Source organism: Pseudopodoces humilis, chromosome 19, assembly GCF_049639895.1.
Source record: "Pseudopodoces humilis isolate 2021_Gansu_Grassland_sample_001 chromosome 19, ASM4963989v1, whole genome shotgun sequence".
Lineage (NCBI taxonomy): Eukaryota > Metazoa > Chordata > Aves > Passeriformes > Paridae > Pseudopodoces > Pseudopodoces humilis.
Window position 1 is genome coordinate 7,914,158 of NC_142218.1, and position 15,680 is coordinate 7,929,837.

A 15,680-nucleotide genomic window follows, 5' to 3' on the forward strand; every position below is an offset into this window, starting at 1 on the left:
CGGCTGTTGGGACTCTGGCTGCCGGGGAGCGGAGCCGGGGCTCCTGCGGCTCTGCCAGCCGTGATGCCGGTGATCCCACCACGTGCTGGAGCTCGGATGCCTTTGCTGGGGTGCGGGCAGTGCCGTGCAGGCAGAGCCAAGCCCTTTGCCGCCCCGGCCCACCCAAACCCCCGCTTTGCTGGTGGCCTCCGGAAAAATGCCTTTTTTTTGTTGTTGTTGAAACACAAAGACAGCAAGGATTGCTCAGCGGGGCTGTCGGGGCGCGGGACTTGGGGCTCCCCCGGGCGCGCCGCACTCCCACCCCACGAATGTCTGTGGTTTCTTCGTGACTTGAACTAACAGTGTTTCCCCCAAACCCCAACCTAAGCCCACTCCCCCAGCCATGGGTGCCATCGGCCAGGTGCCCTGGCAGCCGGTGATGCTCCACAAGCCGGTGTCCAGTGCTCCTCAGAGGGGCACATGCCACATCCTGTGTGCCCCACACTTCTCTGCATCCCCCTTCTGCCGGCTCTGCCCGTGCTGGGGGGCAGTGGGGACAGCAGCTCTGCCACCAGCACAGCACCAGGTGCCGGGGGAAAGATTTGGGGAGCAGCAGTGTCCAGGTAGCCGGGGCTGATGTAAGTGGAGCTGGGATATTCGCCTCTCATGCAATGTATTTGTGGATCTGTGTACACGTCTGTTAGGCTATCCAAAGCTTTGCCAAGAAATAAATGTAACGACTATATTTGAAAGACAAATCTATATAATATATTTTTTAAATACAGAACTGAAAAAGCTGTAACCCCCCTCTTCTTGTTTCCCCTGTCCTGTACTTGCTGTCTGTGGTGGATGTAATAAATGTCGCTGGGTCTGTGTCTGCTTTGGCTGGAGCCAGCCCTTGGCATCCACCCTGGGGAGGGGTGGCCCAAGCAGGGACACGGGGACAATGGGACCCTGGCACAGGACATCTGCCCCATCCCTGCTGAGGAGAGGAAGAACCACCCAGCAGCCACCCAGAGTCTGAAGGGATAAGGAGTTTTGTGCTAAAATAGCTCCTTTGGAGGTGCTGTGGGGTCCCCATAGCAGGCCCTCTGGGCTTCCAGCATCAGCTGCCAGAACAATAGTAATGGTGTCACAGGTCAGGGATGGAGTGGTCCATGGATGATTTCACCAGCCCTGATGAGAGCCTGAGCAGAGGGAAGGGAGGTCAGTGGGGGGAACCCGGGGGTCCCTGTGGGGTGGGGGTGGGGGGGGTCCTTGCAGCCCCATGTTCTCACCGTTTGACCATGTGCTCGTAGATCACGGTGGGGATGATGGTCAGTGTCACCACATTCCCAGCCCCTGCCAGCACCTCCATGAGCTGCTTATCCTGTGGGAGAGAACAAGGGGGTCCGTAGGGTGCCCAGCTTAGCTCAGTATCCCTCTCCCTCCTGGATTCTCTGGGCACATCCTGGACTCCCCAGGTGTGTCCTGCAGCACCAGGCCACAGCCCTACCTTCATGCCGATGACGTTCTGGCCGTTCACCTCGCAGATGCAGTGGTGGGTGAGGAGCCCGTTGCGGGCGGCCGAGCTGTCCTTGGCCAGCGACACAATCTTCCCCTTCTTCACCACAATGCCGACGTGGCCGGTGCTGTCCTTGTGCACAGTCACGGTGCGCTGGAAAGGCCTGTGGGGAGAGCACCCTCAGTGCTGCCACTGGCACTGCCACCAGCACCGCTGCCACCAGCCACTCACCTGTCCCGCACCACCATGACGATTTTTTCAGGGTTGGCCTTTTTTAGCGCGCGCTGTGCCTTGTCACTGCTCCAGCCTGCGCAGTTCTTGCCGTCAATCTGCAGCACCTGGTCCCCGAAGCGCAGCCCCACCAGCGCTGCTGGCGAGTTGGCCTTCACCAGCTGCACGAAGATGCCCTGGGGACACAGTGGAGTGGTGGCACTCCGATGGCCATGCCACGCACCGTGGTATGCCATGCCATGCCGTCTGCACCCTGCTGTGCTGTGGCACGCTGTGACATTTAATGCCACACATTGCCGTGCCGTGATACACTGCCACGTCACGCTGTGCCTACTGTCGTGCTCACGCCGTGTCACATCGCACCATGACACACCGTCCCGTGCCAGCCCAGCCCCGTGCCAGCCCAGCCCCGTGCCAGCCCAGCCTCTCACCTGGTCAACGTTCTTCAGATGCAGCCCTGTCTTGCCCCGCTCATCCTTGCACAGGTGGATCTCCCGCACACCCGGCTTGATCTCTGCCCGCCGCAGCCCCGCGCTGTTCCCGCTCAGGGGAGCGACCAGCTGGCCTGGGGAGGGCCCAGCGGGGGTCAGTGCCTGCGGGGGAGCTGGGGGTCAGTGGGGACAGGGGGGACACAGAGCCCTGTGCACCTCAGCCTTTGGAAGTGCTGCATCCCTTTCCCAGGCAGGATGAGGAGCCAGAGGGACCCCCATTATGGCATGGGGAGCCAGGTGGGGCAGGGAGCTGCCAGCCCAGACACCTACGGTGCTGTCCTCGGTGCGCAGGTTCTTCTGGATCTCCTCGCTGGAGAGTGCCAGCCCCATGTAATTCTCCAGCTCAGCTAGGTTGGGGTACAGCACAGGTGGCTCTGAGGGACATACCAAGTGTGGTCTCAGCTCCTGGAGCCCCCAACCCACAGCCATTGCCCCCTCTATCCTGGGAGCCCCCTGGGACCATGGGCCAGCAAAAAGAGACCCCAAAATCCCATCCCCAACCCATGCACTGAGCTGTGAGGGGGTCTCAGCTAAGCCCACACACACACACTGAGCATCATTGCCCACCCATACAGCCCCAGCACAGGGTGAGCTGATCATGCTCCACCTTACCAGCACCCGAGGTGAGCTTCGGCTTCTCTGTGACCACTGTGGTGGCGGGGGTCCTCACCCCAGCTGCTGCCTGTGCCTGCCAAGAGACAGGATGCTCGATGCTGTGCCCCCCACCCCAGGGACCCTCTGAGGTGAGGCCCCACAGGGACCCATTGGGGTCTGCTCAGCCCCTGTAACACTGCTGAGCAGGCACTGACCTGCAGGACCTGGTGGCCCTTCATGTCCTCCAGGGAGGGGTAGAGTGTTGCCATCGCTGCTGCTGTCTGGGGACAGGGAAGGGGCTGTTCAGGGACTGGGTGGCCTCTCTCCGAGCATCCCTCCCAGCCCATGTACCGGAGATGGGCTGTCACCTGAGTCTCCAGTGTGACTCAAGGCCGTGTCACCAGGGCCATCACCACCACCACTTCCTGGTGGCTGGGACATGGATTTCTGTGTGCCAGGCAGGTCCTGGTCCCCATGTTCCCCTGTCCCACAGAGCCATCCCAACACCACCCAGATAGGGGAGTGGGATATCCCATGGGAATGGCTCCTTTGCCCTTCATCACACCCCTCTGCTCCCCATGTCCAGCTGCTGCCAGTGGGGCCATTCCAACATACCCAGACACAGCAGTGAGATGTCCCATGGGAGCAGCCCTCATACACACCATCAGCCCCCTCTTCACCTCATGTGCCCAAGGCTGTGCCCCCCCAAACCTATTCTATAGCATCTTGTGCCCTAAAAAGCATCATCCAAAACTCATGGTCTAGGGGCCAAATCCAGACCCAGCTCTGAGCCCTGTGAGAACAAGGCAGGATCCCACCTGCAGCCCAGGGACAGCAGCAGCATCCAACAAACAAAACCCCCCAAGTCCACCCCTGGCACCCCTGGACTCACCTGCCAACAGCTCCCAAAGCCTTGTGACACCCTCTGCCTGGCCCCTGGATTTTATAGCCGGGCCCAGCCCAGGGAGGGGCCAGACAGCCTCAGCTGATTGCACCTGTAGGTGCAGAGTAGGACAGAGGTGAGGAAGAGGAAGGTGAAGGCAACAATGCACGGAGCCTTGGCACTGCAGGGATGGGACAGGGATTGGGATGGGGACAGGGATGGCTTTCTGTAGGTTCGGGCATCCTGGGGAAGCAGGGGTGGGGCTGTACCCCCCCATGGTGCCCTCCCCCCCCAACTGCATCACTTCTCCTGCCACCCTCAGCACATGGCTTGGCCCCTCCTGGGCTCCACAGGCCCTGCTGGGGGGTGAAGGGGGTTCCCCACCGTGATCCCTTGCGTGGGTGGTGGCTCCTGCTGACACCTCGCTGCCCTGGCGTGTGCGGCTGACGCAGCCCTGACTGGAATCCCGTATCCCACACCCTTCCAGCCATCACCTGGAACACGTGCCAGGTGTGGGAGTCCCATGCTGCAGGTGGAGAAACTGAGCCAGCACAGAGCTCAGCATGGGGTGGCTGTGGCATCCTGCTGCCATGGGCCATCACCATGTCACCTGGGGATCCAGCCCACCAGCAGCCAGCAGTGACATTCTGCTGCTGGCATTGAGGATGTCATGGGCCACCGTGTCCCCAGGGGCTGGGCAGGGGGGTACTGAGAGCACTTAGGCAGGCCTGGACCTGGTGGCACCAGCCCAGAACTCCCTGGCACAGGGCCAGTCCCACTGTGGAGCTGCAGCCAGGCACATCCCAGCTCCCTGTGCCTCTGCTCCACCATGCCAGGCCAGGAGGAAGTGTTTTATTTACCGGTGTTATTTTTAGCTGGATGGTGCTCAGCTGCCTTGACTAGCCCAGGACAAGAACAGCTCAAGCACCAAGAGCAGAGTCCTGCAGAGACACAGAGGTTTGTTCCCTGGAGTCTGTTCATTCCCTGAAACCCTCATCCCCACAAAGGCACAGCTGGAAGGACTCACACCCCACCTGCACTCATGGCTGCTGCAGGAGTTGTGCAGGGGCTGAGGGCCCAAGGGCAGGGGGCTTCCCTCAGCCTCCCCCTGCCCTGGCTTAGCCCCAGCCAGAAGCCATGGCACTGCCTGGCACTGGTTAATAATTAAAGCAAAAAGCTTTGCAGAATTGAAACCCAAACTGGCCTCAAGCTTCCACCCAGAAACAGCCACAGCAAAGGACAAAGCAGGGTGCTAGCACCCCACAAGTTCCTGTTCTGCTTAATTGAGCAGCAATTAAGGGCAGTGCTAATTTGGGCACAGCCCTGTGCCAGCACCGGTGTTCCTGGATGCATCCCAATGGCCGAGCTGCACCTGCCCCTGGGCCACTGCTCCCTCCAGGACCCATTACACACAAACTTTGCTTGGCAACTGGGACAGGCTGTGTTATTGATCGTGGCTGTGTTATCACTTGTGGCACACTGATCAAAGGTTGTCAGCAGAGGAGCCAGGCACTGGCTCACAGTGGTGTCTGAGCAGGTCCTACACACGCAACACGCACAGCTGCAGCAGCAAAGGCCAAAGCAGGTGATGTGCTGTGCCCCATATGCCACGTCCAGCTTTCAAAAAGGACTGAAATAAATCCAGAAAGATGCAAGGAAAGGCAAGGACCATGGGAACATGCATCCATCCATCCCTCATGCTTCCAGTCTGGGCTGAGTCACAGCCACAAGGGCATGAGGCTGTGAGGGCAATGCTTAATAGGTTATGGTGAGGCAATTAATTATGCAAATTCCAGCAGGCCGCCATCACCTCCCTACAGAGCACAGGAGCGAGCCCCAGGCATCTTACTGTGCTCCCAGGGCTGAGCACCTGAGCCTCACACTAAGGCACAGCACCCCATGAGCCTGGCACAGCACACAAAGCACCCCATGAGCCTGGCACAGCACCCTACAAGCCCAGAGCAGCACCCACAGCACCCCACACAGCACCCCCTGAGCCCAGCCCAGCCCCTGCTGAGCGACAGATGGGCGAGGAAAAACCTCCAGGACACAGGGCTGAGAAAAGCCAGCATAAAGCGTTTTTATTGCGATAATAAACTGGATACCTTTGTGCGGCGGAGAAGGAAGTGACCGGCGGGAATTTCTGTTACCAACAGACTGGGCAGGGCAGAGGGGGGCACAGGGGACAGCTACGCATCCTGTGACACCAGGCAAGCAGCGATGACCAGCATCAGGTGGCAGGAGAGAATGGGCAGGTGTGCTCAGAGCGGGAACAATGTGGGGGCTGATGGTTCCTTTCCATGGGGAAGGAGGACAGAGGCATTTTTGTTGAGTTGAGCCCCCACCACCTCCCCTGCAGACAGAACCTTCCCCTTGTCCAGTTTTCCTTTTTTCTTTAAAGAAAGCTCCATGCTACAGGATTTTCAAGGTGTGGTGGAGCTCTGGTGGAAACCCAACTCCCTAAATCCAAAAGTGGTCAGGAGGGGAAGGCAGGCCCACCGTGAGATGGCAGGGTGAAGCAGGGGCAGAGCAGCCCTCCTTTCCCAGAGCAAACCCACAATGCCTGCAGCGATGCTCCCCAGGGAGCAGGGAAAGGCCAGGCTCCCTCGCTGTCCCATTCCAGGCAGAATTCCTATGAACAATCCTAGTGCTACCTTGCTCTCTGCATCCCTTCAGCCTCAACAACCTCACTCTGCTATGGCTTTTGCAGCAGCAGCAATTTCTGGTTTGAAAACACCATAAATCTGCATGAAAACGAGTAACTAACAGGATTCCTTTTGTTCAAATGACTTCTATCTAAGGTCAGCCTATCTGCGTGCTACTGGGAAAACGTAGTCTACACCTGGAGCAAAAATAAGATTAAGAACTTGACCCAAAAAGAGTTGAGGTTTACGGCGTATAGTTTAAAAAGACATAAAAACACAATACAAGGAGGAAGAGTCAGACGCAAAGCTTAGTGACCAAAGGCATTCAATCAAGGTGTAAGGTTATACAATGAGTGTAGTGGGCTATCAGGAAAAGCTCCGTATAAAGTCATGTGCACTCTTCTTGAAGCTGAGATTCTGGATTCCTCCATGTGCCAAACCTGGGGAGAGACGAGAAGCAGTGTGACAGAGCTGCCTGCCCACCTGACGAGGAGGGGATGTGCCCAGGGCACAGCAGCCTCCACACAAACCACACCAGGCCCTCAGAGCAGCAGTCCAGCCTCGATCACAGCGGGGAGCACAGCCCCACCCTGCCCACACCGTGGGGACCCCACACCCCAGAGCAGAGCCCCAGAGAATCACAGAACAGGCTGGGTTGGAAGGGACCAACCATCTCGTTTCAGCCTCCTACCACAGGTAGGCACACTGTCCACTATCCCAGGTTGCTCCAAGTCCCATCCAACCTGGCCTTGGACACTTCCAGGGATGAGGCAGCCACAGCTTCTCTGGGCAACCTGTGCCAATGCCTCTCCACCCTCACAGTGAAGAATTTCTCCCTAATATCCAATCTAACCTTGCCCTCTGTCAGTGTGAAGCTGTTCTGCCTTGCCCTGTCACTTCAGGCCCTTGTGTGAAGTCCCCTTCCAGCTCTCCTGGAGCCCCTTTAGGCCCTGGAAGGTGCTCCAAGGTTTCCCCAGAGCCTTCTCTTCTCCAGGCTGAGCAACTCCAGCCCTCAGCCTGTCTTCATAGCAGAACTGCTCCAACTCTTGGGTCATAGTCACAGCCTCCTGCCCACTCCATCAGCCCCATACCCTGGCGGCATGAGAGGCAGGAGGGGGTGTGCCAAGCCCCCCTGGTACAGCAACAACACTCAGAACCCAAGGTACCAAGAACTGGCACTGCAACACCTCCATGACATGAACCCAGCTCTGCCACACTGGGATCTTTGCATGTAGCACTGTAGTGATCTGAACCCCAGCTCACCAGACTCCCAAGAGTAACTTCTACCCACAGCCAGAGACCTGCCCTGTCCTTCTCATATTCCCCACAACTGCCCACTCCCCACCTCTTGCCCTCATCCCACCTCCCCACACTGTCCCAAAATCAAACACAGGGGCCTTGAGCTGTCCTCAATCCACACAGTCCCTGACAGAAGCTGCCCCTCCTTACCCAAGGACAGGGTGCTGGGATGGGTCATTCCAATTTCATGAGCTCCACGTCAAAAATTAGAGTGGCGTTTGGTGGGATGATCCCTGGGTGGCCAGTGGAGCCGTAGGCGTAATCTGGGGAGATGGTCATCTTTGCCCGCTGACCAACACTCATCTGGGGCAGGGACAGAAACAGGGATGTCAGGAGATGGGCACAACTGCCAGGTGAGTGACAGAGGAGGGACACACACCTGTCCTCACTGCCTTCCCTATACTGGGCAAGAGCAAGGACCCAGGCTGCACAAACCAGAGGAGAGGGAAGAATGTCAGGGAATAGATAGGCAGCACGGGCTGGAAAAAGAGCAGGGCTTAAGAAGTCCTTGACACGAGAAAAGGCAGGGAATGCCAGGCCATTCCCTCCAGCGACCAGCATCCTTGTGCTGCCTGCATGGCACAGAGTGAGCAGTGTCACGCGGGCAGGAGACGAAGCTGTGCTGTGCCCACAGCGTGGGATCACAGCCCGGAGCTGTGCTGTGCCCACCAGCCCTCCCTCCGTGTGGGCTCCGGAGCCCGGGAGGCCTGAGCGCTCCCACCGTGCTCGTTCAGAGCTGACTCAGTGCAGAAATGTCACCGCTGAGTCACCGACGTGCCGTAGGTGTTGCTGAGGCCTGGCCCGGCTCCATTCCTGCCAGCTGGCAGGTGGCAATGCAGAAGGTGATATTCACACCCACACCTCCCAGCGCCGAGGGGGTGGAACAGGGGAATAAAATAAAAAAATAATAAAATAGGGATTGAGCTGCATGCACACTGATTCCTGCCCACGCTGCGGCTCCCGGCGCAGCACAGCCTGGCACGGGGAGCGCGAGGAGGAGGAGCTGCGGGCACCTGAGCGACTCCTTCCTCCCAGCCACGGATCACCTCCTGCTTGCCCATCACAAACTTGAACGGCTTGTTCCTGTCGCGGGAGGAATCAAACTTCTTCCCATCCTCCAGCATACCTGGGGAGAGAGAGGGAGATGATGGTGATACAGGGACAGAGCCATGCACATTAATGCGAGATGCTGTGACCTGGCAGCCCGAGCAGGTGACAGTCACGTGGCTCTGTGTCAAAGATGTGTCTCAGCTTGTCCTCCTTTTCCCTGGGAGACACCTGTATAGGAGGGGAAACCCCTGTGGCATCACCCATCCTGGGGCAGGGAAGGATGACACTTAACTGTTTTGGATGAAAGAGAAATGCTTCTCTGGGCCAGGACCAAGGACTGACAGGGGAGCAGATGGATGGGGGAAGAAAATCTTGCCCACCTTGCAATACTACCAACAACCATTTATCAGGCATCAGGATCTGATCTTGTGTTTCCCATCCCACCAGAAAACATGCCTCTCACTCACCAGGCTTCCACCTTCAGACACCCAAAACACTGATGACACTCCAGCCCTCCATCTGGAGGCTGTGACTGGCCTCCAGCCCTGTCTATGCCCAGCTATCTAAGGCCAAATCTCTCCTGGAGCCAGGAATGATGATGGGGAGGAGGCAGCACCAAGAGCTGGATACGTGTGCCTGGGGCAGCCCTTGTTCCCCAGCAAGGGCTGAGCCAGGCTGATATCCCCAGAGCTAAATATAACTCCCCAACATGAGCTAAGGAGGAATTTCCTCCCCTCCCTTGCTCCCTGTGTGACCTTCTTGGGGAATCTTGGAGCTGGCACTGCCTTATAGGAGCAGTAACTCCACCAGTCAGCTCCCATAAGACAGCTCCAGCTCTGCATTAACACAGCCAGCACCCTGTAGAATAAACGCGAGTGGTAAGAGCAAAATTAAACTCTCTTCCAAAACACTTCTTTCCAAAACAGCCTAAAAATCCTGCTATCCTGGCTGGAAACTGCTCTACAGTCTTGGAAAACCAAACTTCCTCAAGATGGCATGGAGTAGATTGACTTCCATTTGCCAGGGCATGTGTGCAAGGGAAAAGGTGTGGAAAAGATGGGATGGGGTCGCTCAGCCCCTGCTTGCACAGCGGGAGAAAATACATCACTTTTGCAGGGACAACAAGCACTGAGACATGTGGGCTCCTCTCAGGAAGCAGAATAAAGTTTTTCACTTAATAGACAGCAAAAATCCCTTCTCCAGGGTGTCGAGCATCAGCTCAGCCGGTCACGCTCTAGCCCTGGACTTTGGAATAGTAAATCTGGAGTTCTCTTATTTCCTCCTTCCAGGATAAACCTCTTGTTGCTGAACCTGCTTCCAGCCCCATCTGGCACTGCTCCTTGCTCCTGTGTGCTGGCCTTCCTCCTGCCTGGCAGCAGGGACACAGGGCAGCCCATGCCGGCTGGCACCGGTAGCACTGCCTGGCTGCGGCCCCAGCTGACCCCGACTCGGCTCCGAGCCCTCCCGTGCAGCAAGGGCCGAGGTGGCTGAGCAGGGACAGAGAGGACAGCTCTCTGCCACCCTTCTCCCTGGACACCCATCAAGGAAAAAACCCTAGGGGCCAAGCAGCACAACCCCCTGCTTGTCACAGCAAGCAGGGACTACTGGGATGCTCCCAGGGCATGTGCAGCCTGCAGAAGTGCATCCCTTTTGTTGTCCTGATCAGGGAATGCAGAGGCATCAGCAGCAGTGCAGGAGATGCTGCCAACCTTGCACAGGAATGGATGGCACTGCCCAACCCCACTGCCAAGTTCACCTGTCCCAGTCCAGCCTCAGGAACTGTTTCAGAGCTGGCAGCTCCCTGGCTGCAGAAGACAGGGATTGATGGACTATGCTGGTTGCAGCAGCCCAAGGGATTGATCACTCAGATCTCCCGAACCAGGATGGAGAAGGCCATATGTGGGAGCTTGTCCCTGCTCCCCAGCATAGGGCTGCCATGCTCCCCCATCATGCCAGCTGGGAAAACAAAGAGGCTTCAATCCTTCATAGACTGCATCCTCATCTCAGGCACTTCCTCTGCCCACAAGCCTCCTGGGAGATTTCTCCAGCTCTGGACAAATATGAGCAACCATTTCCTCATCCCTGCTACCCCTGAGCAAGGAGATAACAAGATCTTAAAGCTATTATGGAGGCAAAGCATCCTTTGGCAAAAGCAGCTACCTCAGCAGAGCCCCAGGAGCAGCAGACAGCCCCAGACAGTGCTCCATGCTTGTCACCCCCAGTCCTGCAAGGAGAGCAGAACTCACACAGGTGGATTATGGAGACCCACTTGCCCTGGCTCCCACCCAGAAAGATTTGAGCCCACAGAGACCCCAGCTGGACTAAACAGACCCCAATGGGTCTCAGGAAATCACTGTGAGGAAGAACAGAGAGCCCTACAGCTGAGGCTGCAGCAGCCATGGGATGGAGTGGGGGCTCTGGAGCACAGCCCCAGCCCCAGCCAGGCAGCATGGCCCAGCCAGGTCTTTGCCACACTTGGCAGGCAGGAGCTGGGAGATGCCGGCTGCAACGTGCGACTTGGCTCTGGGCCCCCCTGGGCGGGCAGAGGCAGCAGCGAGCGGTGCTGGAGCAGGCAGAGTCAGCTCTGGGACAAACCTGCCAGGTCGGGTTCTGCCGGGGGTGCAGAGCCCCACCCGCACCCCCTCCATCCCCTCTGGGGCGCTGATCCTTGGCACGGCCATTGCCCAGGGGCTCCAGCACAGAGCCAGCCTCCCAAGGAGGCAGGAAGAGACCAGAGCAGTGGGGCAGGCACCTCTGCTCCAGCTGGGACAGGATGGAAAACCCTTCCCAGAAGCCCTGGAATACCCAGCATGCTCAGGGCAGGGATGCCTGGATGAGGTTCAATCCTGCTTCCACCAGCACTCCCACTATCACCCACAGCTGGATGGAGAGAGGGCTCTGCCCACCATTCTTGAGGCCTGGCAGGACAGGACCTCAGTGCAGGCAGGGAAGAGGGAGCAGGAGATGGCACTGAGCTACCACAGCTGTCACAGCCCATGGACCGGCAGTCACACACCTTGGAGGAACACCTCACAACCACAGGGCATTCTGTGAGCAGCAGGAGAGCATCAAGGGCAGCACCCAGAGCAGCCTGGGGAGCACCACTGCCCCAGGGACTGTGCACAGGTTCTGGGGAGGACAGCGGTCCTCTTGGTGCTATCCTGCTGGAAAAAGGCAGTTCCTCCAGTATCCCTCTCTGCTCCAAGCTCAACTCCCTCAGAGACCTGGATGCTGAGTGTGCTTTGCCACTCAGGCAAAGCTGTTTGGCCAATCCATGGCAGTCTTGCTCCTGTCCTGCCATTCCCCAAAATGACTATGGCCCCCCCCATTTCCCCTCCTGAAGCACAGTGGGGTGCCCAGAGTCTCCCCACACAGCTGGTCCCTCTGGCACCAGCACTGCAGGACCCCCAGCTGCACAGCACCCCCACTCTGCTCCCTGCTCTGACTCAGAGGGGCTTAACTCTGTTGGCCCCCAATCCACATCCTCTCCCCACTGATTCACTCCCTCACTCCATCCTATGCCAGTTGCTGCATGCAAACCAAAGTGTGCTGAACACACTGGGCACATCGGGGAACTTTATCCTTGGTTTAGTTCCTTTAAGAGCCCTACACAGCAGATTTCACATCAAAGGCTCTTTAGGACACCCCATGGCACGAGCTCTCCACAAAAAGACCCAAGACCTGGAAGGAAGGAGGTGGAACAGGTTCAACTCCACCAGCTCCCCCCAGATATTTCCTGTGCAACCTCACTATAAGCAACTGGCATCTCCAGGGAGGAGGCTGAGAGGCTGCTCTTCTCTCAACCTCTTTCCTCTGCACTGTCCCCCTGGACCAGGGCTGTCTGTCCATCCTGGGATGCTTTTGGTAGGGCCATGCCCCATGGACCAGCAGAAGCAGCACCAGCCACTGGCTGACCAAGCTGGCTCCCCACAGTCCCTCACCCTGGGATCACCTATTTTTTCACCCAAGAGGTTTTTACCCAAACCACTGTGCATCCATAACCCAGCACAGGGAGAGCTGCCTCCTGCATAGCACAGGCTGGATCTCCCCAGCACCAGAGCAAAGGGCAGCTGGGGACAGAGCCAACACAGGGTTCTGGAAGGAGTCCTGGAGCTCAGCACCTCCAGTACTGCACTCTGTCACCACCCCTGATGCAGCTCTCGCATCGGCAAGCGTTGCAAACAGGCTGGGAATCAAAGGTTTCTAAGGTTTCCCTTGAGCCAAGCCCCGCTCCAGTCTCTGGCAGGGCTGGCTGCAGGAACTGCGCTGCCGATGCAGGGAAATGGCATCAGGGCCTGGAGGTGTTTGATTCCTGCTGCCTGCCGAGGCGGAGGGGCAGCAGCTGCCTGCAGACGGAACGTGGGTGGGGATAAAGGACAAATGGAGACAATAATAACAAAAAAATAAAATAAAGGAAATTAGAGAACCGCTCCCAGGCACAGGAGATCACTGCTGCTGGGGAGGGTCCGTTGTGAGCAAGTCACCACGTAGCACTTTGCCTGAAGCACCGTGACGTGGGGACAGGATGCTGGTGACCCCCAAACAGCTCTGCCGGGATGGGGGACAGAGCTGGGGACAGCAGCCAAGCTCCAGCAGCGCTGCAGGAGGGGAGAGCCGGCGCAGAGAGCCAGAGGGTTGGGAGCCGGGAGGGCTGGCAGGCGGCAGGACTGGCCCACCGGGAGCCACTTGACTGCCTGCCAGCCTCTCTTTGTTCTTCCACCGGCGGAGGAAACGGGGCGGCCGGGCAGACCAAGCTGCTTCCTCTCCCTGCTGACGAGGGAACGGGAAGGACAGGGGAGATGGAGGAGCACCAGATGGGCTGGATGCCCGCCGAGCCCTCCTGTCAGGTTGGGCCCCACTACGCAGAGAGGGGAACCCCCAGCCCCCCAGGGGGAGGCCGAAAACGCTGGGGCAAGAAGGGGAATTGGTTATTAGCAAAAACAGTCACAAATGAGTCATTAACTCGTTTTTACTAAGCCAATGAGCCAACGCTGTACAAAAGGCAGCCCAGGGGGACAAGAGCCCCCAGGATGATCCCCAAAGCATTTTCTGGGGTGCCAAGGTTGGCTTCTTTCCCCCCAGCTCGCAGAAGGCTGCAGGAGGACATGACCCTCTCGGGCTTTGGGGCAGCCCCTCATCTAAGCGCTACCCCGACCACTAAACAGTGCCCTGGTTACCTGCACCAGGGTTCCCCCAAAAAACCCCAGGATGTGGGTCTGGGGCAGCCCCGCAGATACCTCTGGTGTCACCCCACAAGGGAGAAGGGACTGCAGCAGGACTGGGGAGGGGGATGCACTCCTGCAGAGAGCTGTGAAAGGAGGGACCCTACTCTGAAGAAGCAGACCCCAAAGCTCCCGGGGAGTGACTCGTGGAGCCCGTGAGGGCTCCAGGCCCGGCCGCCCCACAGCCCAGGGCTCTACCCGGGGTGCCCCCGCCTGCGCCCCGGTGTCCCCTGGGTCGTTCCCCGGTGCACCCCCGAAAAGGCTGGATAAGCGTGGGAAAGGCCCCTTCATTGAAAAGGCTGCGGGAAAGACGGGGACAACGGGGCCTTTCCATGACCACGGGCCACAGACAGGCCCTCCATCCCCACCCCGGGGCTCATCCTCGCTCTCCGGGAAAGGCCCCCGTGGCGGCCCGCAGCCCCCTCTGCCCCATGGAGCGCCGCGGCCCGTCCAAGCAGCCGCGCCCGGGGTCCCTGCAGGCAGCCGGGGGCGGGGGGGCGGCAAGCCCCGCTCCCTCGGTGTCCGGGCCGCCCCGACCCTCCCGCCCCTCCGCCTCTGGGCTCGCGGGGCCGCCCCGCACTCACCCGTGTAGTGCACCACGCAGGTCTGGCCGCGCTTGGGGAACGTCCGCCCTGCGGGGAGACACGCGCCATCACCCCGCGGCACCGGGACCCGCACCGGGACCCGCGGGGAGGGCAAGGAGAAGGGGTGGGGGGGGGGAGCGGGCTCGCCGCGGCTCACCGTCGCCGGGGGCGATGGTCTCCACATGCACGCCCATGCCGGTGCCGGTGCCGCTCGCACCCGCAACGCCCGCAGCCCAACGGAGGAGGGGCCGCGTGTGCGCAGCCGCGTTGGTTACCGCCATAGAGCCCGCCCGTCGCTTCCATAGATCCCGCCCGACCTTCCATAGATCCCGCCCGGCGGTGCCGCCCTGGCCGCCGCCATCTTCCGCCCCCCCGCCCCGCCGCCATCTCGGCGCGGTTGCCGGGGGAACGCGGGCCCGGCCGAGAGGGACCCCCGGGCGGGAGGCCTTGCGGGCTTTGCCCCTTTATCGCTATTTCCAGTCCGCACGGCCGCGGGATGCGTGGCCCAACACAGAATCAATTAGGTTGGAAAAGGTCTGTGAGATCAGTGAATTCAACCTGTGACCCAACACTACCATGTCAACTACAGCAGGACACTGAGCGCCACGTCCAGTCTTTCCTTAAACACCTCCAGGGACGGTGACACCATCACCTCTCTGGGCAGCCCATTCCAAGGTGCAATCACCCTTCCTGTGAAGGAATTTCACCTAATGTCCAACCTAAACCTCCCTTGGTGTATCTTAAGAGCATGTCCTCTAGTCCTGTGCTTTGTTCACGGAACTGGACACAATCAAGGCCACAGTGCAGACCCAGGGCTCCCTGGGAGCCCCACAGGCAAAGCCAACAGCGTCCTGCCTTGTGCCCTGCCCTGTGTGAGCAGCAGGACCAGGGCAGTGCCCGACCCCCGTGCTCGGCACCTCGAGTCCTGGGATCAGTTCTGGGACCTTCAGGGAGGACATTGAAGTGCTGGAGCATGTCCAGAGAAGGGAATGGAACTGGGGAAGGGTCTGGGGCACCAGGAGTGGCTGAGGGAGTTGGGCTGAGGCCCAGCCTGGAGAAAAGGAGGCTCAGGGGGGATTTTCTTCTCTACAATTCCCTGACAGGACAGTGTAGCCAGGTGGGGGTGAGGCTCTGCTCCCAGGGAACAAGGGACAGGACAAGAAAAAATACCTCAAGTTGTGCCAGAGGAGGTTTAGGT

At 59.1% G+C, this 15,680-nt stretch overlaps 2 protein-coding genes and 1 pseudogene across 5 annotated transcripts; all 3 read right to left on the minus strand.

Annotated features, from left to right (window-relative positions):
• Positions 1-1,027: 1,027 nt before the first annotated feature.
• SDCBP2 (syndecan binding protein 2) lies at positions 1,028-4,874 on the minus strand. Of its 4 annotated transcripts, none has more exons than XM_088064640.1 (10): positions 4,717-4,874; positions 3,692-3,794; positions 3,015-3,080; positions 2,818-2,893; positions 2,476-2,579; positions 2,146-2,307; positions 1,715-1,890; positions 1,475-1,646; positions 1,257-1,348; positions 1,028-1,166 (listed from the first exon to the last, which is right to left on the minus strand). In XM_088064640.1, the coding sequence occupies exons 3-10, from the start codon at positions 3,066-3,068 to the stop codon at positions 1,112-1,114; spliced, it is 891 nt and encodes a 296-aa protein (XP_087920766.1). In that variant the 5' UTR covers positions 3,069-3,080; positions 3,692-3,794; positions 4,717-4,874; the 3' UTR covers positions 1,028-1,111. The 4 variants fall into 4 exon arrangements, with proteins under 4 accessions (XP_087920766.1, XP_087920765.1, XP_087920767.1 ...); XM_088064639.1 differs by having other exon boundaries at positions 4,067-4,874; XM_088064641.1 differs by lacking the exons at positions 3,692-3,794; positions 4,717-4,874 and adding an exon at positions 3,415-3,431.
• Positions 4,875-5,738: 864 nt separating this feature from the next.
• On the minus strand, positions 5,739-14,768 carry FKBP1A (FKBP prolyl isomerase 1A). Its single transcript, XM_005524750.3, has 5 exons — positions 14,640-14,768; positions 14,483-14,530; positions 8,640-8,752; positions 7,777-7,929; positions 5,739-6,767 (listed from the first exon to the last, which is right to left on the minus strand). The coding sequence occupies exons 1-4, from the start codon at positions 14,761-14,763 to the stop codon at positions 7,801-7,803; spliced, it is 414 nt and encodes a 137-aa protein (XP_005524807.2). The 5' UTR covers positions 14,764-14,768; the 3' UTR covers positions 5,739-6,767; positions 7,777-7,800.
• On the minus strand, positions 12,108-14,278 carry LOC148182813 (uncharacterized; annotated as a pseudogene).
• Positions 14,769-15,680: the final 912 nt, after the last annotated feature.

Coding starts and splice junctions, on each gene's coding strand:
- FKBP1A (XM_005524750.3), bottom strand. CDS start 14,763: ATGGCGGTAACCAACGCGGCTGCGCACACGCGGCCCCTCCTCCGTTGG. Junction 14,531..14,639: donor GACCATCGCCCCCGGCGACG/GTGAGCCGCGGC, acceptor GTCTCCCCGCAG/GGCGGACGTTCCCCAAGCGC. Junction 8,753..14,482: donor CTGCGTGGTGCACTACACGG/GTGAGTGCGGGG, acceptor CTCTCTCCCCAG/GTATGCTGGAGGATGGGAAG.
- SDCBP2 (XM_005524936.3), bottom strand. CDS start 3,146: ATGGGCTGGGAGGGATGCTCGGAGAGAGGCCACCCAGTCCCTGAACAG. Junction 2,894..3,014: donor AGGGCCACCAGGTCCTGCAG/GTCAGTGCCTGC, acceptor GTCTCTTGGCAG/GCACAGGCAGCAGCTGGGGT. Junction 1,349..1,474: donor AGAACGTCATCGGCATGAAG/GTAGGGCTGTGG, acceptor TCTCTCCCACAG/GATAAGCAGCTCATGGAGGT.